Raw genomic sequence first — 27,670 nt, 5'->3', positions numbered from 1 at the left:
ACATGGAATAGTCACAGTGAAGAGGGCACAGTGTGGACAGGAGCCAAGGGACGCTGACACTTCCTGGCCATGTTGCAACCCAAGGCAAGCGGAGCACACCAAGTGGGTGTCCTTGGCCGATATCTTGTTTCCACCGGTGCAGAGTCGTGCCAGGAGCTTCCCTTCGTTTGGAATGGGACATTATTTTGTAGCTGGGATGCTAAAATTCTAGCTTTCACTCTGTGGCACTCGAATGGCCGGATACTGTTTCCGAAATGACAGATTAGAAAAGATAGAAAAATGTACTAATAGCTAAGTAAAACCACAAAAGCTAGCTAGCGTGGTGGCTAGCTTGCTAACGACTAATCACTGTTGGGATTACAGCCAACTTTGTCGTGAACAAGGAAGCCATGTCACAGCTGTACCCGTTCCTCCCTCTAATAATTTCCCTCTAACTATGGTGAAGGAAAAGGAAAATTGCCACCACTGCACAGTCCAGAGAATCGGGCCTGGCGAGCGAGTTCTAAGCTCACGTCTGTGAACAGTTTAGCTAACTCTGGAAAATGCAGCCGTGTCGAGGTAAGCTTTCTGATGAGAAGAGGTGTTTCAATGACTCAGAGACGCTGCGTCTGACCTTTTTTTTTTAGGAGGGACACCCTTCCCCGACTCACACTTCTCGACGTCCAGCCAATCATGGTGTAGTTTAGCAAAGGATTCTGAAGAATACGCTTGGGGGCGTATCCCATAAGTGAAATACCAAAACGATTACTTGAAAGAGAATAACATTGTTTTATCTGATCACAGAACAATTGTCACCCTAGGACAGGGTCATTCTGACATGTATTGCACAAAAAGCTGAAACCATCAATACAATCATTCATCAGCAAAAATACATACTTTTGCCTTTGAATTTATTAGTTGGGCCTGGGTATTTAAATGTTTTCCTATAGATGTTGTTTGTGGAATGCACAGTTAAAATAAGATGTGTTTGTTTATTTCTGCAGAAAGAAATATATAGGATAGAAGAAGAGATATTCTCTATCTTATAGAACAGAAAACCATGTCCATTCTATGCTGTAGATCTTCATCTGCTGCTCTCTAAACGTTGGGCCCACTAGCTGAGCCCCTGGTTCATCTCTCAAAAGATACACAGAAAGAAAACACGCATTCATGTATCGCTAATTAAAACTTGACATTTGTCATTGTCTTTTAATACAATAATGGTGGTGAAATGGAGAGATACAGGAGCTTTTGCATAGAGTAGTTCTGACACAGATGTAATTGATCAGCCATGGGGAGTGGTGATGGCGGTGAGCTTGGTCCTCATTGGGTGAGGAGCAAACTGACTTTATTCTTATTTGGACATTTGCAGCAGAAGAAAAATCCTTAGCGTGGAAAATGTATTGATTGGCAGAAATGATTTAAAAACAGTTGTGAATGGTTACTGGGCATGCCATGAAGCTGCCCCTCTAAACTCAAGGGGATGTGTGGCCGAGGCTGGGGTCATTCCTAATTCTGTCAACCTGACAAAATTAGGGAGACATGGTTGACTATGCCATCCCCAAACCTTTGGTACATTCAGTGCAAAATATATAATTACACACACCCACAACAGGTGCAGACATACATGTACACAAGGATGAGACATAGAGGACCAGCACACACCGTGTAGTTCTCTGTGTAGCCATGAACCATGACCTCTAACCTCTGACCTATCATCAAGACAGGTGATCTCATGAATGTAACAAAAACAATTCCCTTAAAGTGTGTTGACATAGTACTTCGGTAATACTAGTCATAACCCTTCATATAAACAAAACATAAAGCTTATAACATTTCACAATTGTGAAGCCATAAACAATGTGGCACAAAACCTAAATATTTATTTGACCGCGTCCACCTCATCACGGACACATTTATAACGCATTATAGCAGCATACCCTACAGTTCTTATCTGGCTCCTCCCGCCCTTTTCTCAACATCGATAGCGATATCCTCATGCAAAAGTTATTAAGGACAGACTTGTGTTGCACTATTTCTGCATGCAAATATCGAGATATAACACAACACCATCTAGGGGTCCCGGGCTCAGTGCAGCTCACAGAGTTGCTGAGATGGACCTTGCATGCAGTTTCAAGCCAGGCTGAGATATGAAGGCTTCCTCCACAATGCATCACAGTGGGGCTTCGAGCCCGAGTGGTCTGTCGAGCTCGCACAGACCTCTGTACAGTAGTTGTAATCATGCGTACACACACAAAAAGGGTGTGTCTGTGAACACGTGTGCGCGTGTGTGTGTGTCTGAATGAGTCCATTGGGTAGGGGATATGCACTGAGAAGTCCAAAACCAGGATGAACACGTGCTTTCAAGAGATCATAAGCATCTGTGTAGGTGTGTAGTGTATGTCCCGAGCTTATAGATGCTTCCATAGCTGTGTGTACGGTACTGAAGTAAGTACCATATCATGTGCTGCCCTCGTGTTTGTATCCTGGAACTATTTTAGAATACAATTAAGAGTTGTAGCTCTGTTTTTGTTGTGTGTAACACACCATTTGAATGTTCTTTTGGCCGACCAAATAAACATTACAAAGTCTCTCATTACAACTTTTCGAGCTGTGACCCAAGAGGAAGAAATGGGTGCGCCCCACTATCGGGTCCCCAACCAACCCTCCTCAAAACACTGAGTGAAAGTGTCTGTCATAACAAGGCACGTGTCCGGTGCCACTTTCAGCCTTGGCTTCCATATTCAACCAATTTTAGGTGATCCACTTCCTGGTGTGGCTCCGGTGTTTGTCTTTGGCCGCAAAGGCTCCTCCTCCTACTACAGCAAGCCAGAGGTGCTGAAGTTTCATACATTCAGCCTTTTATGTGATACATTCATCAGTTCAGTGGATGGGAGGCAATATCATTAGTGAGAAATAGAGCCATGTTAGGCAATGTCTCAGTGTGTGTGTGTGTGTGTGTGTGTGTGTGTGTGTAGCTACATATGTGTATGAGAATGTGCATCTCATTTATTTTGAAAAAGAGTGACCCTACAATTGTATTTGTTATCGTGAGTTAGTGTGTGCCAGTTTTAGAGCCTTGCTCATGTAGTCTAGCATAAGAAGACAAGTACAATGTGTTTTGGAGTGAGTCAATGCCTTTGGTGCACCTTAGAAGCTGTGACATCCAATTTAATCCCCTCAGAAATTAATCATGAGAGTCATCTTGAAAGTGTGTGAGAGTGAATGAGTGTGTGTATGAAGACAAGGATTTAGTCAAATTATGTATTATAGTGTACGTAGTCTCCAGTCCCAGAGTAGAAAGACACAGTTCCGAGGTCCAGAACAGGGGGTCAATCCAGGAGGAAGCATAGGGTATTAGGAAGAGATGTCTCTGGACTTGAAGGGCAGGCTGAGCCCCTGTAGGAAAAAGGAGATACAGTAACCAAGGCCAATAAACAGATAAGAGATAAAGCACAAGTGTGGTTGTTGTACACAGGAATCAAATGGAGGGCATCAGTGCAGGTAATGGAACAGTAACATGATTCCAGGAAGTCTGGGATCATGGAGGCGGGAGGTATAGCCAAGGGGGGGGGGGCAAATTGGGATAGTCTTGGTGGTGAAATTGTCCCCAAAAGTTCTGTTGCTTCTCCAAAATGATAATTTCTGGTAGATGTCTATTCAGTTTCCATTGTGTACTGTGAGTACTGTCTCGCCTCAAGCTAAGGTGACAGGATTTCCTCTCCGCCATTGTTCTTTCCCAATTCGACCCCTGGCTGTGGCAGCCATTTTGGAGAGTTTACTCCAGGCCAAAGGTGCTGGTTTCCTCTACGGCTGTCAGCATCTTCTCATAGAGCATGGAGAACGAAGGGTACGGCGGGAGGTCCAGACGGTTAAAGCATGTGTGAGCCCTGTAAAGAGGCAGACTGATAGTGAGAGGAGCGCACTGACAGATGCACATAACATACAGTCGTGGCCAAAAGTTGAGAATGACACAAATATTAATTTTCACAAAGTTTGCTGCTTCAGTTTCTTTAGATATTTTTTTCAGATGTTACTATGGAATACTGAAGTATAATTGCAAGCATTTCACAAGTGTCAAAGGCTTTTATTGACAATTACATGAAGTTGATGCAAAGACCTCTGCAATCTGCCCTGGCATGCTTGCATAATCAATGCTTGGAGTTTGTCAGAATTTGTGGGTTTTTGTTTGTCCACTCGCTTCTTGAGGATTATCCACAAGTTCTCAATGGGATTAAGGTCTGGGGAGTTTCCTGGCCATGGACCCAAAATATCAATGTTTTGTTCCCCCGATCCCACAGCTGAATCAACTTTAGGAGACGGTCCTGGCGCTTGCTGGACTTTCTTGGGCGCACTGAAGCCTTCTTCACAACAATTGAACTGCTCTCCTTGAAGTTCATGAAGATCCAACAAATGGTTGATTTAGGTGCAATCTTACTGGCACCAATATCCTTGTCTGTGAAGCCCTTTTTGTGCAAAGCAATGATGACGGCACGTATTTCCTTGCAGGTAACCATGATTGACAGAGGAAGAACAATGATTCTAAGCACCACCCTCCTTTTGAAGCTTCCAGTCTGTTATTCGAACTCAATCAGCATGACAGAGTGATCTCCAGCCCTGTCCTTATCAACACTCACACCTGTGTTAATGAGAGAATCACTGACATGATTTCAGTTGGTCCTTTTGTGGCAGGGCTGAAATGCAGTGGAAATGTTTTTGGGGGATTCAGTTCATTTGCATAGAAAAAAGGGACTTCGCAATTAATTGCAATTCATCTGATCACTTTTCATAACATTCTGGAGTATATGCAAATTGCCATCATACAAACTGAGGCAGCAGACTTTGTGAAAATTAATATTTGTGTCATTCTCAACTTTTGGCCATGACTGTACACGCACTGCATACACACTAATTTATGTGCATACATCTCACACACACACATAAGAATAGCTCATATAAACAGGGTGGCAAACATGAACAGACAGAGGGGTGTACTATACCTGGGTAAGGAGGTTATTTTACCCCACTTCTCCACACAGAACCTTCGTGGTCCATTGCTACCTCTGAGGGAGGCAAAGCCCTCATAGGGAATACTGGAGGTGCCTGTCACAAACTAAGGAGACATATACAATCCCCATTTAGGTAACATTTTATTTTACAGTGCCTAATGACCAGGTTTTCGCTGAGAAACTACATGTTAACAGGGCAATTATGTCAATATTACCCGGAATGATTTATCAGTTACTAGGGGATTAATTATACCAGGAAGTTCCAAATGTTACCAAATAATATCACCTTCAATACCAGATAAATACCAGTGGAAACAGGGCTGAAAAATAAAGAGTTAGCAAAGTTAAGACTGGGGAGCTCAGCTTTTCGTCAGTATCAAACTATATTGGAGTGTTCCTTGAAAAGTAGTACCTGCAGCAGTCGGAGTCTCTGCTCATTGTTGAACCTCTCCACTGCTGCCCAGAACCAGCGAATGACTATGTGGTTGTCATGGTAACCTAGGGTAAAGGATGAAAGGTGTACCGATCAGCCATAGACCAAAATAAGCCTGATCTTCTTAGAAGCACAATCTGTAACAAAAGTGGTACCCATGAGTTGTGCCGAGCCAAGCAGTAACACCTGATTCCATCAAAGTCATGATCTAAATCTTTAAAGACTAGCATTAGATGATTAATATAATCAGGGGCGTTACTAGTTGGCTGGAAAAATATGCCCCCACACTGTCTGACTCTCCAAGGCTAAAACTGCCCCCCGCTGCTCCTCTGTCTCTACCTCCTCTGTACTCTGTGTTGTTCCTCCAGTCGGCCAGGTCGATCTCTGCAGTGCCAGCAATCACCAGCTCCAGCTCTCTGGCATCAAACACAGACACCAGCCTCACGTCCACCACCTGACCAACACATGTCACAATTCTGATACATTTTCTATTACAGAGACACTACCACCTGGCCAAGACATATCACAATACTAATATACTCCTAATACATTAGGAGTAACCACATTAATTGTTTTTGGCATGCATGATTATCTATTTCAGATAAATTACCACTTGCTGCATCATTATCTATTACACAATACCTGACGTAGCGCTGCGTCATTATGCAGATACAATGCCACTTGACCAATACATATGACAATGATGGACCATTATCAATGATGTGTGTGATGTCATAGTTTCACAAAACACAGGGCCCTATGTCACAACCTGGATTTTAACCTTTATTTAAAGCTTTTTCATCAAACTATCCCCTTTTCTTTTTATGTCAGATGTTCCAGCACTATCCTCAGACAATTGCTTAGATTTTGCTGTAATTCTAATTTCTGGCTAAGGCTTAAAATACAGGATAAAATCTTGCTATGTCACATGATTGCGCAAAACAGAGCCCTACCTCATAGAAGCCTCGCACCAGGCTCTCAGTCTGCTGAGCCACACCCCTTTCGATGCGCCACTTAACCATACGCTCGATGTACTCCTTCTTATTCTTCTCTGACACTGGAACACCTGCACCGCCTGGCTTCAGCTCTCGCTCTGTGATCTATAGGGCCGTAAAGATAGAAACACAATATAGGGTGAATCCTACCTTAACATTGACATCAATGAATGACTTAAGTAAAGTCAGGATTCACCCCCAAATACAACACATTGCAACAAGCAATTAAATATCAAATGCAGGGTAGTGTATGTAGTCTAAAATGATTGAAGATGCATACAATACATTCATTATTCAAAACACAAGCATACACACAGACCTGCCCGAAGACCTCCTCGTTGACGGTGAACGTGAGGTCCAGCATGTCCTCGATGTCATTGTCCTTCATCCACTGTAAACTCTGGTGGAACTCCTCATCCAGGAACTCCAGGTCACTCAGGTCACATGGGCTGTAGGGGTCAAAGGTCAACAGAGGTGAAAAATGTATCTCATAACTAAGTCTTATATGAACATTTTAGTAATTTAGCATGATGTTTTCCAGAGTGTATATCAACCACATAATGAATGTGGTTGATACAGCATGGTAACTGAATAACTAAAAAGTCAAATCAATCTAACCAAATCCTGTCTGTTCAGCTTCTTCCAGTTCAGTAGTTACTACCTAAAAAAATAGTGAGGTGTGTATTTGTCATATAATTTATTTTATGCTAAAGCATAACTGGCAATTTGCCAGGGTGGTTGCATTGTCAAACATATAAAAATGTGGTGTTCATCGTGATAGGATCCCTAGCCATTTGCTAGCTAAGCGAACCTGATTGAGAAACTTACATACGCAGCAGGCCCTTGTAGAACGGGCGGGTAAAGAAGGCATCCAACAGATACTGGTGGATCAGAGCCAGGCCCAGGATACGCCCACTGAAACGAAACCTGGAAGACAGCAACATTGCTAGGTACAGTATGTACAGTATACGATGACAAGTCAGATGTAGGTTCTATCTGCGTCTTTGTTCCTTATTTTATCTACAGCATGTCTGTCTTCCTAAATCCGACCACTCGCCTGTCCATCCATCCATCTGTCCATCCATCCATCCGTCCATCCATCCGTCTAACCATCATGGTAGTGTAAACTTGTCACTCACCACTCGTGATGGTTGTCCACGAAGGCAGACATGGGGCTGATCTGCACAGTGTAGGTGTCGTTGGCAGAGTACTCAAACAGACCGTAGTAAGGGTTAAACAACTCCCTTGACACCAAGAAGAAGAACTCCCTCGAAGGGCCGCTGTAGTCCAGCCTATAACACACACACACGCTTCATAAGTCATGTATTGAGATTATGGAAAATAAACAATGTACACAGAGACAACATAACAACCGATGCAAATGAGCAAACTTAAGGTAATGTGTAGAAAATATTAAAAGACCTAAACTACAAAGGCAACACTCACCCTTCCTCTCCCACAAAGCTGACATACAGCTTACTCCTCTGCAGGTCTTTGCGTGAGTAGCACATGATCTGATTGAAGGCATCCTCCAACAGGTGATCTCTACGAACGATCAATCTGGAAGAAGGAAAAACAGCCAGTCATCAACCCACTCAGGCACAGCACACACGCACACAGTTTAGGAATGAACAAATCTAATTTTATTGGTCACATAGACATATTTATCAGATGTCATTGCGGGTGTAGCGAAATGCTTGTGTTCCTAGCTCCAAACAATTCACAAAAATACACACAAATCTAAAAGTAAAATGGAATTAAGAAATAGATCAATATTAGGATGAGCAATGTCAGAGTGGCATTGTGTTCCATTACTAGTGTTCCATTATTAAAGTGACCATGTCAGAATTACTGCTGAAATGTAGCAGTTCTCTCAACCTGTTGAATGACGTCATCAAGTACTCACTTGACTTTCCCAGGTCCTTGGCCATAGCCCTTTGTCTCCAGCTTGCGATAGAAGTTTCTCAGTTTGGCCTCAAAGTCACGTTTGTACGGGGCAGGCGCACGTGCATTAGCTCTCTGAGTACCTGAGAATGGGGCGGGAGGAGGAGGAGGAAGAGGAGAATGAAAAATAGACCAAAAAAATACACAAGTTCCTCAGAATATCGTAATTGTATCTCATTATTACAACTTTTATTAGCATAGATTTGGTTCAGAAAAAAAACACGAAACTTCACTAATTGAGAGCGCTAAGCAACTTTTACGGCTCAAGGCTTTTTCTCATTATCTTGCCCTTTCTTGGATGGATAGTTTCGATTAGAAGCAAGACTAAGGGAAGAAGAAGGGCATGAGCAGAAAATATATGTGTGTGTGGTCTCACCAGGGGAGCTTTGAGGGGAGGAGCAGTAGCTAGGGTGCAGTAAGGCAGCAGGTGGCACATAGGACATGACCTCCTCGTCAAACAGGCTAAGGGAGAGAGGAGTACTTAAATTCTCTCTCACACAGACACGCAATACCTTCTCGTACGCACAAACATACACCAAGCATCAATCACAAACAGACATTAGCACATAAAGACACACACAAAGGTCCCACCTGAGCAAAATGACTAGATCAGCATCGCTAGAGAGACGAGCAAGCCCAGAAACACCCTCGCTGCGAATGAACTGTAACCTTTCCCTGCAGACAAACACGTTAACACTCGTGATACTGCTGTTTGGCATAATCATAATACATTTAGGAGGTTAAGATTAAGGGTTAAATATCTGACGAAAGGGTTCCCATGGTGATTGGGGTGACCTACTTGAGTGAGTGGTTCCTGACGAGTTCTGGTTGCCTCTCTTGCAGGATCTCAATGATGTTGGGTTGCCGTAGAAATGCCACGATCTTGTCATTGTAGGCTGGGGAGAGACCCGTGTAAATATCAACATTACTGTGTTTATTAGTGCATAAGTTAGCCCTGTATAGCAATAGCATCGAATAGTCCCCGTGATATGCAACTGTTCAGGGAAGTCAGGAACCGATACACGCAGTCAGTCAGGAAAGCGAAGGCCAGCTTCTTCAGGCAGAAGTTTGCATCCTGTAGCTCCAACTCCAAAAAGTTCTGGGACACTGTGAAGTCCATGGAACAAGAGCACCTCCTCCCAGCTGCCCACTGCACTGAGGCTAGGTAACACGGTCTCCACCCCATGATTATCGAAAACTTCAATAAGCATTTCTCAACGGCTGGCCATGCCTTCCGCCTGGCTACTCCAACCTCGGCCCCGCAGCTCCTCGCCCAAGCCTCTCCAGGTTCTCCTTTACCCAAATCCAGATAGCAAATATTATTTATATTATATTATTATTATTATTATTATTATTATTATTATTATATGTTCTGAAAGAGCTGCAAAACCTGGACCCGTACAAATCAGCTGGGCTTGACAATCTGGACCCTCTATTTCTGAAACTATCCGCCGCCATTGTCGCAACCCCTATTACCAGCCTGTTCAACCTCTCTTTCATATCGTCTGAGATCCCCAAGGATTGGAAAGCTGCCAGTCATCCCCTCTTCAAAGGGGAGACACCCTGGACCCAAACTGTTATAGACCTATATCCATCCTGCCCTGCCTATCTAAGGTCTTCGAAAGCCAAGTCAACAAACAGGTCACTGACCATCTCGAATCCCACCGTACCTTCTCCGCTGTGCAATCTGGTTTCCGTGCCGGTCACGGGTGCACCTCAGCCACACTCAAGGTACTAAACGATATCTTAACCGCCATCGATAAAAGACAGTACTGTGCAGCCGTCTTCATCGACCTTGCCAAGGCTTTCGACTCTGTCAATCAGCATATTCTTATCGGCAGACTCAGTAGCCTCGGTTTTTCGGATGACTGCCGTGCCTGGTTCACCAATTACTTTGCAGACAGAGTTCAGTGTGTCAAATCGGAGGGCATGCTGTCCGGTCCTCTGGCAGTCTCTATGGGGGTGCCACAGGGTTCAATTCTCGGGCCGACTCTTTTCTCTGTATATATCAATGATGTTGCTCTTGCTGCGGGCGATTCCCTGATCCACCTCTACGCAGACGACACCATTCTATATACTTTCGGCCGGTCATTGGACACTGTGCTATCTAACCTCCAAACGAGCTTCAATGCCATACAGCACTCCTTCCGTCCCTCCAACTGCTCTTAAACGCTAGTAAAACCAAATGCATGCTTTTCAACCGATCGCTGCCTGCACCCGCATGCCCGACTAGCATCACCACACTGGATGGTTCCGACCTTGAATATGTGGACATCTATAAGTACCTAGGTGTCTGGCTAGACTGCAAACTCTCCTTCCAGACCCATATCAAACATCTCCAATCGAAAATCAAATCAAGAGTCGGCTTTCTATTCCGCAACAAAGCCTCCTTCACTCACGCCGCCAAGCTTACCCTAGTAAAACTGACTATCCTACCGATCCTCGACTTCGGCGATGTCATCTACAAAATGGCTTCCAACACTCTACTCAGCAAACTGGATGCAGTCTATCACAGTGCCATCCGTTTTGTCACTAAAGCACCTTATACCACCCACCACTGCGACTTGTATGCTCTAGTCGGCTGGCCCTCGCTACATATTCGTCGCCAGACCCACTGGCTCCAGGTCATCTACAAGTCCATGCTAGGTAAAGCTCTGCCTTATCTCAGTTCACTGGTCACGATGGCAACACCCATCCGTAGCACGCGCTCCAGCAGGTGTCTCACTGATCATCCCTAAAGCCAACACCTCATTTGGCCGCCTTTCGTTCCAGTACTCTGCTGCCTGTGACTGGAACGAACTGCAAAAATCGCTGAAGTTGGAGACTTTTATCTCCCTCACCAACTTCAAAACATCAGCTATCTGAGCAGCTAACCGATCGCTGCAGCTGTACATAGTCTATTGGTAAATAGCCCACCCATTTTCACCTACCTCATTCCCATACCGTTTTTATACTGTTTTTATTTATTTACTTTTCTGCTCTTTTGCACACCAATATCTCTACCTGTATATGACCATCTGATCATTTATCACTCCAGTGTTAATCTGCAAAATTGTAATTATTCCCCTACCTCCTCATGCCTTTTGCACACATTGTATATAGACTGCCCCTTTTTTTCTACTGTGTTATGGACTTGTTAATTGTTTACTCCATGTGTAACTCTGTGTTGTCTGTTCACACTGCTATGCTTGATATTGGCCAGGTCGCAGTTGCAAATGAGAACCTGTTCTCAACTAACCTACCTGGTTAAATAAAGGTGAAATAAATCAAAATAAAATATAGCACGTGTGTGTAAAAAGTTTAAATAGAGGGTGCTTATATTCTTCCTGTTTCACTGCATGTACAAGTGGGTAGGTAACGTGTAGGAGTTTGAGGGGTGAAACAGACATGTTTTTTTGCATATCCCAACTCCCTTTGAGACACCCTCAGAGAGTGGGGTCGTGGCCAGGGACCCTTGGTGCAATTAGGGTTAAAGATGCACTATGCAGAAATCGCTCCGCAATTTCCGGGTTGCTAAAATTCTAATAAATTGCCTAATTTCAGTTTTGTGACAAAACAAGCAGTCATTGTGTGGTGAATCATTGTACCATCTAAACCGCTGTGAAATAGATTTTCCATAACTAAAATATTGTATATTCAGCTGTTTTGAAGCTGCTGTTACAAAACCGAAAGTACAGTAAAAGACAAAAAAAAACTTCAGAACGGGAAGCATTGAAATAGCACACATAGATCTACCTCTTCTTGACTTGCTTTCAATGGGAATGGAAGTCTATAACTCATGTTTCTATGTGTATTTGGTCATATACCAAATTGTAGCTTTAAGTGGAGAAATTGGGGTTAAGTGCCTTGCTCAAGGGGAGAATTTTCACCTTGTCCGCACAAGGATTTAAACTAGCAATATTCTGGTTACTGGCCCAACACTAACTGCTAGGCCACAGTGCATGCGTGTGTACTCACCTACAGGCACGAGGTCCTGGTATTGATTGCGAGTGGACCCACTGAAGGTGCTGGAGGGGCGGGGCATGACAGGTGGGTTGGAGTGTCGCGTGTCATCTACCACCTGCAAGGGGACACTCCGAGTCAGGACGGATCCCTCTGCTGCTACCAATTGACACAATCACTCCCAGCCATAAACCCAGCATTGTCATTGTTTCTATTGAAAACCATACTACTTACACCCATTTTAGAAGGTTAAGGAACCATTTCAATCTTTTTGATACATTATGAATTTTTGTACATTCTATTAACCTAGCTAACTTGCTAATTAGCATTATGATTGATATAAGTCTTCTTAAACCAGCTAGTCTTAGTGATGATCACAGGTCAGTAGTCCAGTGTGTCAGTGGTGTAGTGTAATAGACTAGATTTAGAGCTGATCTCAAGCCTGTATTAGTGGTGCAGTAGTACAGCAGTTTGCTGCGTTCACATAGTCGACTTATTACGGCAAGATGAAACCAGATGTAACATTTTTCAGCAAGACAATGGCAAATTCTGATGAGGCCGACGGACAATATCATCCACTGTAGCGGTATTTTCTTTTTTTGGATGTTAGTTGGCATGTTCTTCAAACCAGCTATATGAATTCAAACACGCCAGGGAAATTGCCGAGCCACATGTAGGTTAGTCCACTAGTTAGCATGCCGTCATGCAGTCCAGTCAGACTTTTTTTTAAAGTGGCCTGTGTGAATGCAGCAGTAGTCTCTTACCTCGCCTGCGCTGTGGCTGCGTTGGCGGCTGAGGTGCTGGCGGTGGGTCAACAGGCCAGTGGAGCGTGCACTCTGGAGGGGGAGCCGTGGGTCGATGAAGGTAGTGGAACGACGATTGTGATCCACAAAGAAGGGCTGTGAAGACACACAGCCAGCCACGTACAGTAAGATAGATAAAGAAACTACAGTATATGCATGCAGGTGTACATACAGTACCAGTCAAAAGTTTAGCCAAGCCGACACATTCAAGTGTTCTGTATTTTTACTATTTTCCACATTGTAGAATAATAGTGAAGACATCACAACTATGAAATAACATATGGAATCATGTAGCAACCAAAAACATGTGTTGATCAAAATATACTTTATATTAGAGATTCTTCAAAAGTAGCCACCCTTGATGACAGCTTTGCACACCCTTGGCATTCTCTCAACCAGCTTCACCTGGAATGCTTTTCAAACAGCATTTTCAACAGTCCCACATGCTGAGCACTTGTTCCTTCACTCCGCGGTCCAACTCATCCCAAACCATCTCAACTGAGTTGAGGTCAGGTGATTGGAGAGGCCAGGTGATCTGATGCAGCACTGCAACAATCTCCTTCTTGGTCAAATAGCCCTTACAGGGCCTGGAGATGTTGGGTCATTGTCCTGTTGAAAAGCAAATGATAGTCCCACTAAGCGCAACCAGATGGGATGGTGTATCGCAGCAAAATACTGTGGTTACCATGCTGGTTAAGTGTGCCTTGGATTCTAAATCAATCACAGACAGTGTCACCAGCAAAGCACCCCCACACCATCACACCTCCTCCTCCATGCTGCACGGTGGGAACCACACATGCAGAGATCATCCATTCACCTACCCTGCGTCTCAGAAAGACAAGGCAGTTGGAACCAAAAATGTCAACATTTGGAAACATCAGACCAAAAGGACAGATTTCCGGTCTAATGTCCATTGCTCATGTTTCTTGGCCCAAGCAAGTATCTTCTTATTATTGGGGTCCTGTAGTAGTGGTTTCTTTGCAGTAGTTCAACCATGGAGGCCTGATTCACAGTCTTCTCTGAACAGTTGATGTTGAGATGTGTCTGTTACTTGAACTCCGTGAAGCAATTATTTGGGCTGCAATTTCTGAGGCTGGTAACTCCAATTAACTTTTTCTCTGCAGCAGAGTTAACTCTGGGTCTTCCTTTCATGTGGCGGTCCTCGTGAGAGCCAGTCTCATCATAGCGCTTGATGGTTTTGCGACTGCACTTGAAGAAACTTTCAAAGTTTTTACATTTTCCAGATTGACTGACCTGTCTTAAAGTAATGATTGACTGTAATTTCTCTATGCTTATTTGAGCTTTTCTTGCCATAATATGAACTTGGACTTTTACCAAATAGAGCCATCTTCCGTATACCACCCATGCCTTGTCACAACACAACTGATCGGCTCAAAGGCACTGAGAAGGAAAGAAATTCCACAAATTAACTTTTAATGAAGCCTCATGATTCCAAGAGTGTGCAAAACTGTCATCAAGGCAAATTGTGACTACTTTGAAGAATCTCAAATATATTTAGATTTGTTAATCACTTTAATCATACACTCCATATGTGTTATTTCCTAGTTTTGACATCTTTACTATTATCCTACAATGTAAAACATAGTAAAAATAAAGAAAAACCCTGAAAATGAGTATACCCAAACTTTTGACTGGTACTGTATATATTATACAGTGCATTCATTAAGTATTCAGACATCTTGACTTTTTCCATATTTCGTTATGTTACAGCCATATTCTAAAATTGTATAAAAGCTACAAGCTTGGCAGACCTGTATTTGGGGAGTTTCTCCCATTCTTCTCTGCAGATCCTCAAGCTCTGTAAGGTTGGATGGGGAGTCGCTGAACAGGTATTTCCAGGTCTCTCCAGAGATGTTCGATCGGGTTCAAGTCCGGGCTCTGGCTGGGCCACTTAAGGACATTCAGAGATGACTGTAAGTCGCTTTGGATAAAAGCGTCAGCTAAATGGCATATATTATTATTATTATTATTACTTGTCTCGAAACCACTCCTGCGTTGTCTTGGCTGTGTGTTTAGGGTCGTTGTCCTGTTGAAGGTGAACCTTCGACCCAGTCTGAGGTCCTAAGCACTCTGGAGCCAGTTTTCATCTCTCTGCACTTTTCTCTGTTCATCTTTGCCTCAATCCTGATTAGTATTCCAGTCCCTGCTGCTGAAAAAACATCCCCCACAGATTGATGATGCCACCACAATTCTTCACCGTAGCAATGGTGCCAGGTTTCCTCCAGACGTGACACTTGGCATTCAGGCCAAAGAGTTCAATCTTGGTTTCATCAGATTCTTTAGGTGCCTTTTGGCAAACTCAAAGCAGGCTGACGTGCCTTTTACTGAAGAGTGGCTTCCATCTGGCCACTACCATAAAGGCTTGCTTGATTGAGTGCTGCAGAGATTGTTGTCCTTCTGGAAGGTTCTCCCATCTCCACAGAGGAACTCTGGAACTCTGTCAGAGTGACCATTGGGTTCTTGATCACCTCCCTGACCAAGGCCCTCCTCCCTCGAATGCTCGGTTTGGCCAGGCGGCCAGCATTAGGAAGAGTCTTGGTGGTTCCAAACTTCTTCCATTTACTATGGACAATTGCTTCGACCTGGCTTGGGTTTTGCTCTGACCTGCACTGTCAAATGTGGGACCAGGTGTGTGCCTTTCCAAACCATGTCCAATCAATTTAATTTTCCACAGGTTGACTCCAATCAAGTTGTAGAAACATCTCGAGGAGGATCAATGGAAACATAGCAATCTCAAAGCAAATGGTCTGAATACTTATTTAAATAAGGTATACGTTTTTTTTATACATTGGCAAAAAATTCTTAAAACCTGTTTTTGCTTTGTCATCATGTGTGTAAATCGATGAGGGGAAAAATGGTATGTAATCCTGTCACGCCTTGGTCATTGTATTTTGTGTTTTCGTTATATATTTGTTCAGGCCAGGGTGTGACATGGGTTTATTGTGTTGTCGTATTGGGGTTTTTGTAGGCATTAGGATTGTGGTTGATTAGGGGTGTGTCTAGTTTAGGCTTGGATGCCTGAGGCGGTTCTCAATCAGAGTCAGGTGATTCTTGTTGTCTCTGATGGGGAACCGTATTTAGGTAGCCGGGGTTTCACTGTGTATTTCGTGGGTGATTGTTCCTGTCTCTGTGTAGTGTTCACCAGATAGGTTTTCACGTTCCGTTTGTTGTTTTTGTATTTATTAAGTTATTTCATGTATCGCTATTCTTTCATTAAAGACATGAATAACCACCACGCTGCATTTCGGTCCGACTCTCTTTCTACAAACGAAGAACGCCGTTACAAATCCATTTTAGAATAAGGTTGTAACGTAACAAAATGTGGAAAAAGTCAAGGGGTCTGAATACTTTCCGAAGGCACTGTATATTCACGTCATTGCACAAACTAAAACATTTATACACACACCACCCCCACACACACAGTTTTTCAGACCTTGCCGGACTGGTCGTGCTTCATCTCCCAGCCCCTGGGTAGCTCCAGCTGTTTGTTGGTGAACATATTGAGAAAGGCCACCAGGTCCCTGTTGTGCTGGTAGCGCTCATAGTGGTGGGCGTCCCGACGCACCTTACTGATCATGTGCTTCAGGCAAGTGTTGCTCGTAAACATGCGGTAGGCACTCTGAGGAGGGAGGTAGGGAACAGATTGATGAGGTCATCAAAGAGGGACATGTGAAATTCCAGGCTCTTCTGTAAATAGGGTTGCGATTGCTTTGATAAAACACAGATTAAGGGAAGAATGATGACTCATAATGGGAAATTAAATCCCAGGTAGCATACCTCATTGTTCTACTTAAATTAACCTGATCAACGCAACATTTGACGTACATTTGAAAACAGCATTTCATTCCAAAAAGCTGTTCCCTTACCACACACTTTTGCAAATGGTTAACTACTGAGAGATATGACGTGATAAGTGAGAGCTGGGGGATCAAAGGTGATCCATAAGAATGTGGAAGGTGAGGGTTGAGGGCCTGTGCAGCCAGACTCACAGGGTTAGAATGCAGCATGGTGAAGAAGTCTGGGCTGCACAGGAACTTTGCGCTGGGGGACTGGAGCAGCAGAGAGAGACGCGACCGGGAGCTGGAGTGACCCACCGCACTCTCTCTCCTGTACTCTACAACAGACAAAACAAGAGTAAGAGTAGAATAAACTCAGCAAAAAATTAAATGTCCCTTTTTCAGGACTCTGTCTTTCAAAGATAATTAGTAAAAATCCAAATAACTTCACAGATCTTCATTGTAGAGTGTTGAAACACTGTTTCCCATGCCTTTTCGATGAACCATAGACAATTAATGAACATGCACCTGTGGAACGGCCGTTAAGACACTAACAGCTTACAGACGGTAGGCAATTAAAGACAGTTATGAAAACTTAGGACACTAAAGAGGCCTTCCTACTGACTCTGGAAAAATATCAGAAGAAATATGCCCAGGGTCCCTACTCATCTGCATGAACGTGCCTTAGGCAAGCTGTAAGGAGGCATGAGGACTGCAGATGTGGCCAGGGCAATACATTGCAATGTCCGTACTGTGAGACACCAAAGACAGCGCTATAGGGAGACAGGATGGACAGCTGATCATCCTCGCAGTGGCAGACCACGTGTAACAACACCTGCACAGGATCGGTACATCCGAACATCACACCTGTGGGACAGGTACAGGATGGCAACAACAACTGCCTGAGTTATACCAGAAACTCACAATCCCTCCATCAGTGCTCGGACTGTCCACAATAGGCTGAGAGAGGCTGAACTGAGGGCTTGTAGGCCTGTTGTAAGGCAGGTCCTCACCAGATATAACCCAGCAACAACGTCACCTATGGGTACAAACCCACCGTCACTGGACCAGACAGGACTGCCAAAATGTGCTCTTCACTGACGAGTAGCGGTTTTGTCTCACCAGGGGTGATAGTCGGATTCACGTTTATCGCCGAAGGAATGAGCATTACACAGAGGCCTGTAATCTGGAGCGGGATCAATTTGGAGGTGGAGGGTCCGTCATGGTTTGGGGCGGTGTGTCACAGCATCATCGGACTGAGCTTGCTGTCATTGCAGGCAATCTCAACACTGTGCGTTACAGGGAAGACATCCTCCTCCCTCATGTGGTACTCTTTCTGCAGGCTCATCCTGACATGACCCTCCAGCATGACAATTCCACCAGCCATACTGTTTGTTCTGTGCTTGATTTTCTGCAAAACAGGAATGTCAGTGTTCTGCCATGGCCAGCGTAGAGCCCGAATCTCAATCCCATTGAACACTTTGGGGACATATTTGATCGGAGGGTGAGGGCTAGGGCCATTCCCCCCAGAAAAGTCCGGGAACTTGCAGGTGACTTGGTGGAAGAGTGGGTTAACATCTCACAGCAAGAACTGGCAAATGTGGTGCAGTCCATGAGGAGGAGATGCACTGCAGTACTTAATGCAGCTGGTGGCCACACCAGATACTCACTGAAACATTATTCCATTTATGTTAGTCACATGTCTGTGGAACCTGTTCAGTTTATGTCTCAGGTGTTGAACCTTGTTATGTTCATACAAGTATTTATACGTTATGTTTGCTGAAAATAAACAGGGTTGACAATGAGAGGACATTTCTTTGAGATGTTGGGAATGGTGTGTGTGTAAAATAGTAGATTACATTTTTTTTTTACCAACTGGTGGCATTTTGTTAGTTCCCACAAGGTCTAAATGCTCCTTCTAGGGGGGTTAGGGTTAAGGAGAGAATGTGTTTTAGGGTTAGGCGCTAGGGTTTGTTTTAAGGTTAGGAACTAGGATTATGGGTTAAGGTTAGTGTTGGTGTTAGGGAAAATAGGATTTGGAATGGGACTGAAATGTGTCCCCACAAGGTTAGTTATACGAGACTGTGTGTGTGAGTGAGAGAGAGAGAGTGTGCGCATGCGCTAGGGCTATAAATAAAAAGAGATATAGCCTATATGAATTCTAGATACTCTGAAGCACATTGTGGCCTAAAAATGTACATGTAACCCTGTAAATACACATGTTTATTATAAAAAGCTAAAATGTTGATACAAATACCTGTCATTGAAATTAAGTCATTTGTAGAATATATGTTATTTTTACATTATGTAAATAAGCTGTTTTCCGATTGAAATGCATAACATTGGAAATTGTACACTGTCTTTTTAAAGGAATAGTTAACCCAAATTACAAAATGACACTGGTTTCCTTACCCTGATTGCAGTCAATAGACAAGGTATGACAGCATTTTACGCTTTGCTTTAGTTTCCCTGGCACCGTTTCCACAGGCAAACGTATGAGCATTTGTGGCACAAATCCCATTCAAGCCATTGGACCGATAAGCATTTTTAGCGCATCATGTCCAAATCATCCAAAAGTATCTCAAATTAACTGTGAAGCTCAACAGTCACTAATAGATGATTTGAACATGCGTGAAAAATGCTAATATTAATCCCATGACTTGAATGAGATTTGTGCCACAAATGCTAAAATCTTACCATGTAGAAATAGTGCCAGGTAAACTAAACCAACGCAGGGATTGCTGTCATACCTTATGCATAGACTGCTTACAGGGTAAGGAAACCAATATGTCATTTAGCTGAACTATCCATTTTACACTATAACTGCTGAAGCGTCTCCCAACAGTTGAAAGTGCATTACCCAGTTAATAATCACCCTGATAATTGTCTAGAAACTGAACCTAAACTATACCGAAACTAATTTCACACATATAACAACAGGTTAAATAAACGTGATCAAGCACAAATATCATTCCCCTCCGAGACATGATAACCTCTCACCGTTACTATAACAGTCAGTGAAGGTTAGCATCTTTTCGGGGGGTGATATTTGTATATGTCTAACTTTCTCAGTCATCATTATTGATGATTCATTCAGGACGTAATCATAGTCACGTCCACATGAATTCTTATTTACAATAAAAGTGACTCCAAAATGACAACACATTATTTACCATTAATTTCTATTGGACAAAAAAATTATCTGAATGAAACACATCCAAAACAAATAGCAAATGCAGCCAACAAGTTTATAGAGTCACAAGCTGGATGTAATCATAAATTTGATTGACTGAAGTGAATTTGTCCTAATACTTAGTCCCCTAAAATGTAGGGACTAAGTACAAACAGTGCTGTAATTTCTAAACAGTTCACCCGATATGGATGACAATACCCTCACATTAAAGCTGACAGTCTACACTACTTTAACCTCTTGGCTCTGTACTCCAGCACAGCACAAAGTAGAAAAAATGCTTCACTGTCCCAGTAATTACGTAGGCGACTATAATGGCATTAATTGTTTTTGTGCTGATTTTCACCCTGTATCAAGCACAGTTGGCACTTATAAATTATGTTTAGGCTACTGATGTTTTCATAATTTACCGCGCATCTTGCTGACCATGCATCTTGGTGGTTGGGGTAATTTATTGAAATAAGCTGTGTCATAGTTGTAACAAAGGCACTCCACAAAACACTTGATTTTTTGTTTTTACATATAGCCTACAGTATCAAACTAATGAAAATCCTAGTGTGTCATTTGTTTTTCTTCATATTCTTATGTTATATTAAAAAAATACAACCAAATTATAATTTTGCCATAGCATATATGAAATATATTAATTACGCTGTTAGAATGTTGCAATCAGAATGACGTCTCATTAGCCTAAGAGGTGGGTCCCTCGAGGCCCACCAGTTTTATTAAGAGTTCCATTTTTGATGTTTTAGATATGTTTTAGAACCACCCGCGACATGGTTTATGAATGTAAAATGCGCCCACCCAATCTATGACAGGAAGAAAAAAAGACGTTGCACAGGTAATATGGGTCAGACCTTTTGAACAGTTTCGAATAGAAACAAGCAGTGTTCGCTATAGTAATTTTGCAAGCATGACGCTCCCAAATTAAAATTTTGCACAGCAAAATTTGGGACGAAACTGGTAGTACTTTATAGCCCTGTGTTTGTGTTGTGTGTGTGTGTGTGTGTGTGTGTGTGTGTGTGTGTGTGTGTGTGTGTGTGTGTGTGTGTGTGTGTGTGTGTGTGTGTGTGTGTGTGTGAGAGACTATACTAGCGCACCAGGGATGGTCTGGGGTAGAAGGTCACTCTCTGTGAGCTCTGGCGGGAGGTCAACTGTGTTCTCCTCGGACCTCTCGCTGGTCATCGTCCTCCTTATGCTCTGATACCTGACGGAGAAAAATACAGAGACACAGAAATGGGTGTGAAGGGGAAATACAGAGGACTGAAGTTACAAAAGTATGTGTGCACGTGAGTGTGTGTGAGAGAGAGGGTGTGTGTGTGTGTATATATATACACACACACACACACACACACACACACACACACACATGACACAGACCTGCGGTTGAGCTGCTCCATCTGTTGGATGGAGTTGGAGCGGGTCAGGCCCTGGGGGGCAGGTGGTCCGGTGGGGCGCTGCCACGTGGTGGTCCGGTTCACATGATCCACAAAGAAAATACGACCGTGACTATCGATCCTCGCCTCCCAGTCTGTAAGGAGAACAAACACATTGCTTTACATTTAAGACACAGGTAACGTCCCAAATGGCACCCCATTTCCTTTCTACTGCATTACTTTTAACCAGGGCCCATAGGGAATAGAGTGCTACAAACAGTCGCAGTCAAACTGAATTCACACGTGGTTGACATGCACGGATGCATTCTAACATCCAACCATTGCACCTTGAAATAACAAACATACAGTAGACCATTGTGCACATAGGACTTAGTCTATGATTTGGCCCACTTTTCTAAGATAGACAGCTCTAGTGCCCCAAAGCGTGTTTTAACATGGGCAGCACCATTGAGGAATTCCACCAATTTGAAGTACAGTATGGGTTAAGGAAAGATCACATAATTCCATCCAGGTCATAAGGAGAGATCAGCCAATTAACTATATTCCTGAGCAAACATTTTATAACTGTAGGTGGCAGTAAATCACAAACCCTGGCTTTATACCAGTACACTTTAGGTGGAAGTATGCACCCTTTCAGTTTACCGATTCATAGAAGTAGTAGAAGAAAACAACATTTTAACTTTTAACAGTTATTGCACATGTTGTCACAGAAGCCAGTATGGCACAAGTACAAACAAATGCTCTCTATCGAGACAAATACACATACTATATCAAGCTTTCTTTCTTTCTTTTTTGTCATCTTCCTTCACCTCAAATACCTACAGAGGTAGTATGTACAGAGACACTTACTAGGAGGTAAGGGTTCGTCCACTCGTTGGTATCGGTGGATGTCATGGCGCACTGTGGGGAGCGAGTGAACGGGGTGACCGTTCACTTGAGCACCTGAGCATACGCAACATTCAGGAAAGGGAGAACACATAGCCTTTTACAGTTTTATTGTAATTCACTATTCGTTTCTACTGGATGAATGAGGGAATAATATTTAATGATTGTTCCAGGTTGGCGGAGTATGTAGATGTTTTAATGAATCCCAAGGACGCAAAATAGATTATCATTTCAGAATGCCATTTAAAAGTAAATATCAGGTAAACATCAGACTAAAATAATGAGTAACAAAAAAATATTTTTTTAAAGTTGGTAGTTACATACCGTCCTCTCCATCCGTCTCCGTGGCAACTGCATCTGAATCCACAGATCCTGCATCTCCCGCTGGCCTTGGCTCCTCCCCCACCTCATCCTGGGACACCCCCCCAGATGCCTGCAAGCTCCGCCTAAGCTCACTTATCTCCTCTCCTGGCTCGAGCTCATTGGCTGATGGAGCATCTCCTTCAACCTCATTGGCTGGCGTCTGCTCATCTCCCTCATCGTCTACATGCTGACTGGTGGGTGAGTTGTCGGTGATGGTATCTCCTCCTGGGTCAATGGCAGTTTCTGCCCCTGCATCCACCTCCTACAAAGCCCAAAGACATCCAACAGCATGAAGGCCGATGAGGTCAGAGTGTTCTTTCCCAAATGGTGGGTTAGGACCAGGGATGTAGTGGAGCGTTAATACATGCTGTTAATGCACCTTATTTGCTTTGGTGAATAATATTTGCACACCTACAACACTAAACTGACATTGTTAGCATTTGTGTTAACCCGCCAGCATTATCTCGAAAGGCATTCTGTGTTTACGCAACTTTTTTTTTTACCAATACCACAGTCCAAACCAGATGTACAGTACCTTCAGAAAGAATTCATATTTCTTGACTTATTCCACATTTTGTTGTGTTAAAGTCTGAATTCAAGATGGTTTACATTCTGTTTTTCTCACCCATTGTGTTTTTCTACACACAATATCCCATAATGACAAAGTGAAAACATGTTTTTAGAAATACAGAAATATCTCATTTGCATAAGTATTCGTGAGTCAATACCTGTTATAAACACCTTTGGCAGCGATCACAGCTGTGAGTCTTTCTGGGTAAATCTATAAGAGCTTTGCACAACTGGATTGTACAATATTTGCACATTATTCTATCTCTGTCAAGTTGGTTGTTGATCATTGCTAAACATCCATTTAAATCCTGCCATAGATTTTCCACCCGATTTAAGTCAAAACTGCAACTAGGACACTCAGGAACATTCAACGTCGTCTTGGTAAGCAACTACATTGTATATTTGGCTTTGCGTTTTAGGTTATTGTCCTGCTGAAAGGTGAATTTGTCTCTCGGTGTCTGTTGAAAAGCAGACTGAGCCAGGTTTCCCTCTAGGATTTTGCCTGTGCTTAGCTCTAAGCCGTTTCTTTTCCCCCCAAAAGTTTAGTATTTGGTCCCATATTCCATGCACACAATGACAACATCATGCTTGTGACTCTACAAACTTGTTGGATGCATTTGCAGTTTATTTTTGTTGTTTTCTTTGGATTATGTTGTACCCAATAAGAACTGAATGGTAAATAATGTTGTGTCATTTTGGAGTCACTTTTATTGTAAGTAAGAAAAGCATCCACATTCATGGACATTCCCATAGACTTTCCTGTAAAGAGAGGCGGTGGAGCTACCGCCCTGCTTTCATTCCTTGTTGTAGTATATTTTAACACATTTGTCCCCAGAATTTAATAGATAATCCGACGCAATTACGCAAGACTTTAGTTCAGGATTTCCAAGATTATTATTTTACTTACTACCAGAGATGTACTATAGGCTATTTAAGGTGGAATTATTGCATAGAGAACTTTTAACCACAGGTTAAAAGCTCAGTGTAGTCAACATTCGGTTTTTCCTGTGTTTTGTATCATATTGTCACACCTACTCCCACTCGACGTCGCAGGTCTACTAACCACCGGTCCTGGCAACCATCCTTACCCACACCTGCTTCCCCTTGTTACGCACACCTGGATCTCATCATCACCTTGATTAAGCTCCCTTTATTTTGCCCTCAGTAGCACGTTCCCTACGTTTCTGTTTTCTGCCTTATTCTTATCATTAAACTCACCTTCTGCACCTGCTTCCTGACTTCCCGTGTATATGTTACACATATTGTACAACAGCTGATGAAACTAACACTGTAAAAGTGTGAAAACATTGGATCAGTGTTATTTCCTCATAGTTGCTTCTTAAAAATACAATCTACACAGGACCTTCTAATCAGCAGGTTTGCATGAGCGGGAGTTCTGGCTTTCCATGGTGAGATCACGATATGGTCAATTGGTTAATAGACCAATAACAAAGAGAGCTCCAAACCTTTCTGCCAATAACAGCTAGTTTTCAGTTTTCCCCTCCCCATTCAGACCACTCCCAGACAGTCCGATCAAAAATTTAGCTTGAGAAATAGTTTTCTGCCACAATTTTTAGGGGGCCCATTTTAACAGAATACTATTACATTAAGGTATTTAATTATTATTCAGAATTTTTTTGAGATTTATAGAAAAATGACTGCATTGGGCCTTTAAGATCTACTTACTGCACCACCAGTCACACTCACCTGAGCTGTGGACATCGTGATTGGGCAACTCTCTGAGGAAGAGAAGACTGTCTGTGGGGCTGTTGCCATGGAGCATGAGTCAATCTCCGACGAGGGGTCGTCAGCAGGCCCCTGGCGCTCTTCTGGCCCCTCCAGGACCTCAGTCAAAAGACTCTGGGACAGCACCTCTGAGAAGAAAGGAACTTCCTCCACCTCTGAGAAAACATCAGGCTCAGAGGAGTCTTCCAAGTCGAGGGCCAGGTCTAACTCAGGGGCCACATAAGATTCACCACCAGTGGCACATTCTTCCCCCTTTACCCCCTCCTGTTCATCACCCTCCACCCTGGGCTGAGGCTGCTCAGTGTCAGAGTCCTGTTGTAGCTCTGGGAAGAGATCTTCGTCATGGCCGCCGTTGAGCAGCAGGGGGGACCCGGGCACCGGGTAGATGTCAGTGGACCCCGAGCGCTCCTCTTCTTCGTCCGAGTCAATGTGCAGCATGGCGCTGAGACGTGTGTGAGTGGGAAAGCTAGACCGCAGCTTCGGGGAGGCAGCGCCTAGGGGCCTCTCTCCGGGACCCTTGGGGGCCTCGATGGCATCCAGGCCTTCACTTAGGGACCTCTGCAGCCGTTGAGGGCCAGAGTAGGATTCACCCTCTGTGGTTCCGCCCTCTGTACCGATGAAGTCCCTGTAGTCTGGGACTGGATAAGCTGTGGCCCCGCCTTCCCAGGACCTCTGTGAGCCCAGAGAGCCAGTAGGGGAGGGGCCTCCAGTGACCACCCCTGGGAGTGGATGTGGCAGATCCTCGTCATCTGACGGAGTCCCCGGGGCCCCATTATTGGGCACACCGATGATAAAGTCTAGTGAGGCCCCTGAGCATGAAAGAGAAAAATGTATAATTTTGTAATACCTTGATTTTTATTACATTACAATTCATCAGTGTGTACAGTCGTTTGATTGAGTTCAAATAACAGACTGGAAGCTTCAAAAGCAGGGTGGTACTTGGAATCATTGTTCTTCCTCTGTCAATCATGGTTACCTGCAAGGAAACGCGTGCCGTCATCATTGCTTTGCACAAAAATGGCTTTACAGGCAAGGATATTTCTGCCAGTAAGATTGCACCTAAATCAACCATTTGTCGAATCATCAAGAACTTCAAGGAGAGCGGTTCAATTGATGTAAAGAAGGCTTCAGGGCGCCCAAGAAAGTCCAGCAAGCGCCAAGACCGTCTCCTAAAGTTGATTCAGCTGTGGGATCGGGGCACCACCAGTACAGAGCTTGCTCAGGAATGGCAGCAGGCAGGTGTGAGTGCATTTGCACACATAGTAAGGCAAAGACTTTTGGAGGATGGCCTGGTGTCAAGAAGGGCAGCAAAGAAGCCACTTCTCTCCAGGAAAAACATCAGGGACAGACTGATATTCTGCAAAAGGTACAGGGATTGGACTGCTGAGGACTGGGGTAAAGTCACTTTTTCTGAGGAATCCCCTTTCCGACTGTTTGGGGCATCCGGAAAAAAGCTTGTACGGAAAAGACAAGGTGAGCGCTACCATCAGTCCTGTGTCATGTCAACAGTAAAGCATCCTGAGACCATTCATGTGTGGGGTTGTTTCTCAGCCAAGGGAGTGGGCTCACTCACAATTTTGCCTAAGAACACAGCCATGAATAAAGAATGGTACCAGCACATCCTCCGAGAGCAATTTCTTCCAACCATCCAGGAACAGTTTGGTGACAAACAATGCCAGCATGATGATCCAGCATGGAGCACCTTGCCATAAGGCAAGTGGCTCTGAGAACAAAATATCAATATTTTGGGTCCATGGCCAGGAAACTCCCCAGACCTTAATCCCATTGAGAACTTGTGGTCAATCCTCAAGAGGCGGCTGGACAAACAAAAACCCACAAATTCTGACAAACTCCAAGCATTGATTATGCAAGAATAGGCTGCCATCAGTCAGGATGTGGCCCAGAAATTAATTGATAGCATTCCAGGGCGGATTGCAGAGGTCTTGAAAAGAAGGGTCAACACTGCAAATATTGACTCTTTGCATCAACTTCATGTAATTGTCAATAAAAGCCTTTGACACTTATGAAATTCTTGTAATTATATGTATGCACACATGACTGTAAGTCGCTTTGGATAAAAGCGTCTGCTAAATGGCATATATTATTATTATTATTATATATTATTATACTTCAGTATTCATAGTAACATCTGACAAAAATATCTAAAGACACTGAAGCAGCAAACTTTGTGGAAATTAATATTTGTGTCATTCTCAAAACTTTTGGCCACGACTGTACTTTAATATAGTTGTTAAACACAATAAATGAAAAGGTAAATGGTCCTCACCGTCAGGTCCAGTGGATGTAAGCTCCACTTTGAACTGCATCTGGCCACTCACATGCTCAGTGGGCAACCGTCGACACAGAGAGAAGCTCAGAGGCTGGACACTGAAAACAGACAGATGGACGGACATACAAAACAACCAAAGGCAATCACTCAACTGTAGTGAAGAGGCAATGATAAAGTACAGTGAACAATCAACAATTATGAGCACGGGTATACCTGAGTGTCAGTAAGAACACCTACACTACCAGTCAAATGTTTTAGAACACCTACTCATTCTTCATTTGATTTTTTACTATTTTCTACATTGTAGAATAATAGTGAAGACATCAA

The 27,670-nt window shown here is 43.5% G+C and overlaps 1 protein-coding gene across 5 annotated transcripts in view; it reads right to left on the bottom strand.

The window, feature by feature from the left end:
* Positions 1–1,154: 1,154 nt before the first annotated feature.
* hecw2a (HECT, C2 and WW domain containing E3 ubiquitin protein ligase 2a) overlaps positions 1,155–27,670 on the bottom strand; it is a 50,401-nt gene continuing 23,885 nt past the window's right edge. For 3 of the 5 annotated variants that reach the window (XM_035773127.2, XM_035773125.2, XM_035773126.2), the window contains exons 8-30: positions 27,341–27,441; positions 25,015–25,862; positions 22,699–22,999; positions 22,339–22,431; positions 21,473–21,623; positions 21,193–21,299; positions 17,116–17,240; positions 16,560–16,745; positions 13,067–13,201; positions 12,318–12,420; positions 9,160–9,256; positions 8,952–9,035; positions 8,737–8,822; positions 8,323–8,443; positions 7,863–7,976; positions 7,556–7,708; positions 7,245–7,343; positions 6,736–6,865; positions 6,375–6,521; positions 5,761–5,875; positions 5,401–5,486; positions 4,980–5,092; positions 1,155–3,869 (exon numbers count right to left, since the gene is read on the bottom strand). In XM_035773127.2, coding sequence (XP_035629020.1) covers positions 3,758–3,869; positions 4,980–5,092; positions 5,401–5,486; positions 5,761–5,875; positions 6,375–6,521; positions 6,736–6,865; positions 7,245–7,343; positions 7,556–7,708; positions 7,863–7,976; positions 8,323–8,443; positions 8,737–8,822; positions 8,952–9,035; positions 9,160–9,256; positions 12,318–12,420; positions 13,067–13,201; positions 16,560–16,745; positions 17,116–17,240; positions 21,193–21,299; positions 21,473–21,623; positions 22,339–22,431; positions 22,699–22,999; positions 25,015–25,862; positions 27,341–27,441 — 3,607 coding nt within the window. In that variant the 3' untranslated portion in view covers positions 1,155–3,757. Of the gene's footprint in view, positions 3,870–4,979; positions 5,093–5,274; positions 5,309–5,400; positions 5,487–5,760; positions 5,876–6,374; positions 6,522–6,735; positions 6,866–7,244; positions 7,344–7,555; positions 7,709–7,862; positions 7,977–8,322; positions 8,444–8,736; positions 8,823–8,951; positions 9,036–9,159; positions 9,257–12,317; positions 12,421–13,066; positions 13,202–16,559; positions 16,746–17,115; positions 17,241–21,192; positions 21,300–21,472; positions 21,624–22,338; positions 22,432–22,698; positions 23,000–25,014; positions 25,863–27,340; positions 27,442–27,670 lie in introns of all 5 variants that reach the window. The other 2 variants (XR_004826121.2, XM_035773128.2) reach the window with 2 other exon arrangements.

Source organism: Oncorhynchus keta, chromosome 7 (genome assembly GCF_023373465.1).
Source record: "Oncorhynchus keta strain PuntledgeMale-10-30-2019 chromosome 7, Oket_V2, whole genome shotgun sequence".
In the NCBI taxonomy this organism is placed as follows: domain Eukaryota; kingdom Metazoa; phylum Chordata; class Actinopteri; order Salmoniformes; family Salmonidae; genus Oncorhynchus; species Oncorhynchus keta.
Note: the sequence above shows the minus strand (reverse complement) of the source record. Positions and strands in the feature narration are given on the sequence as shown.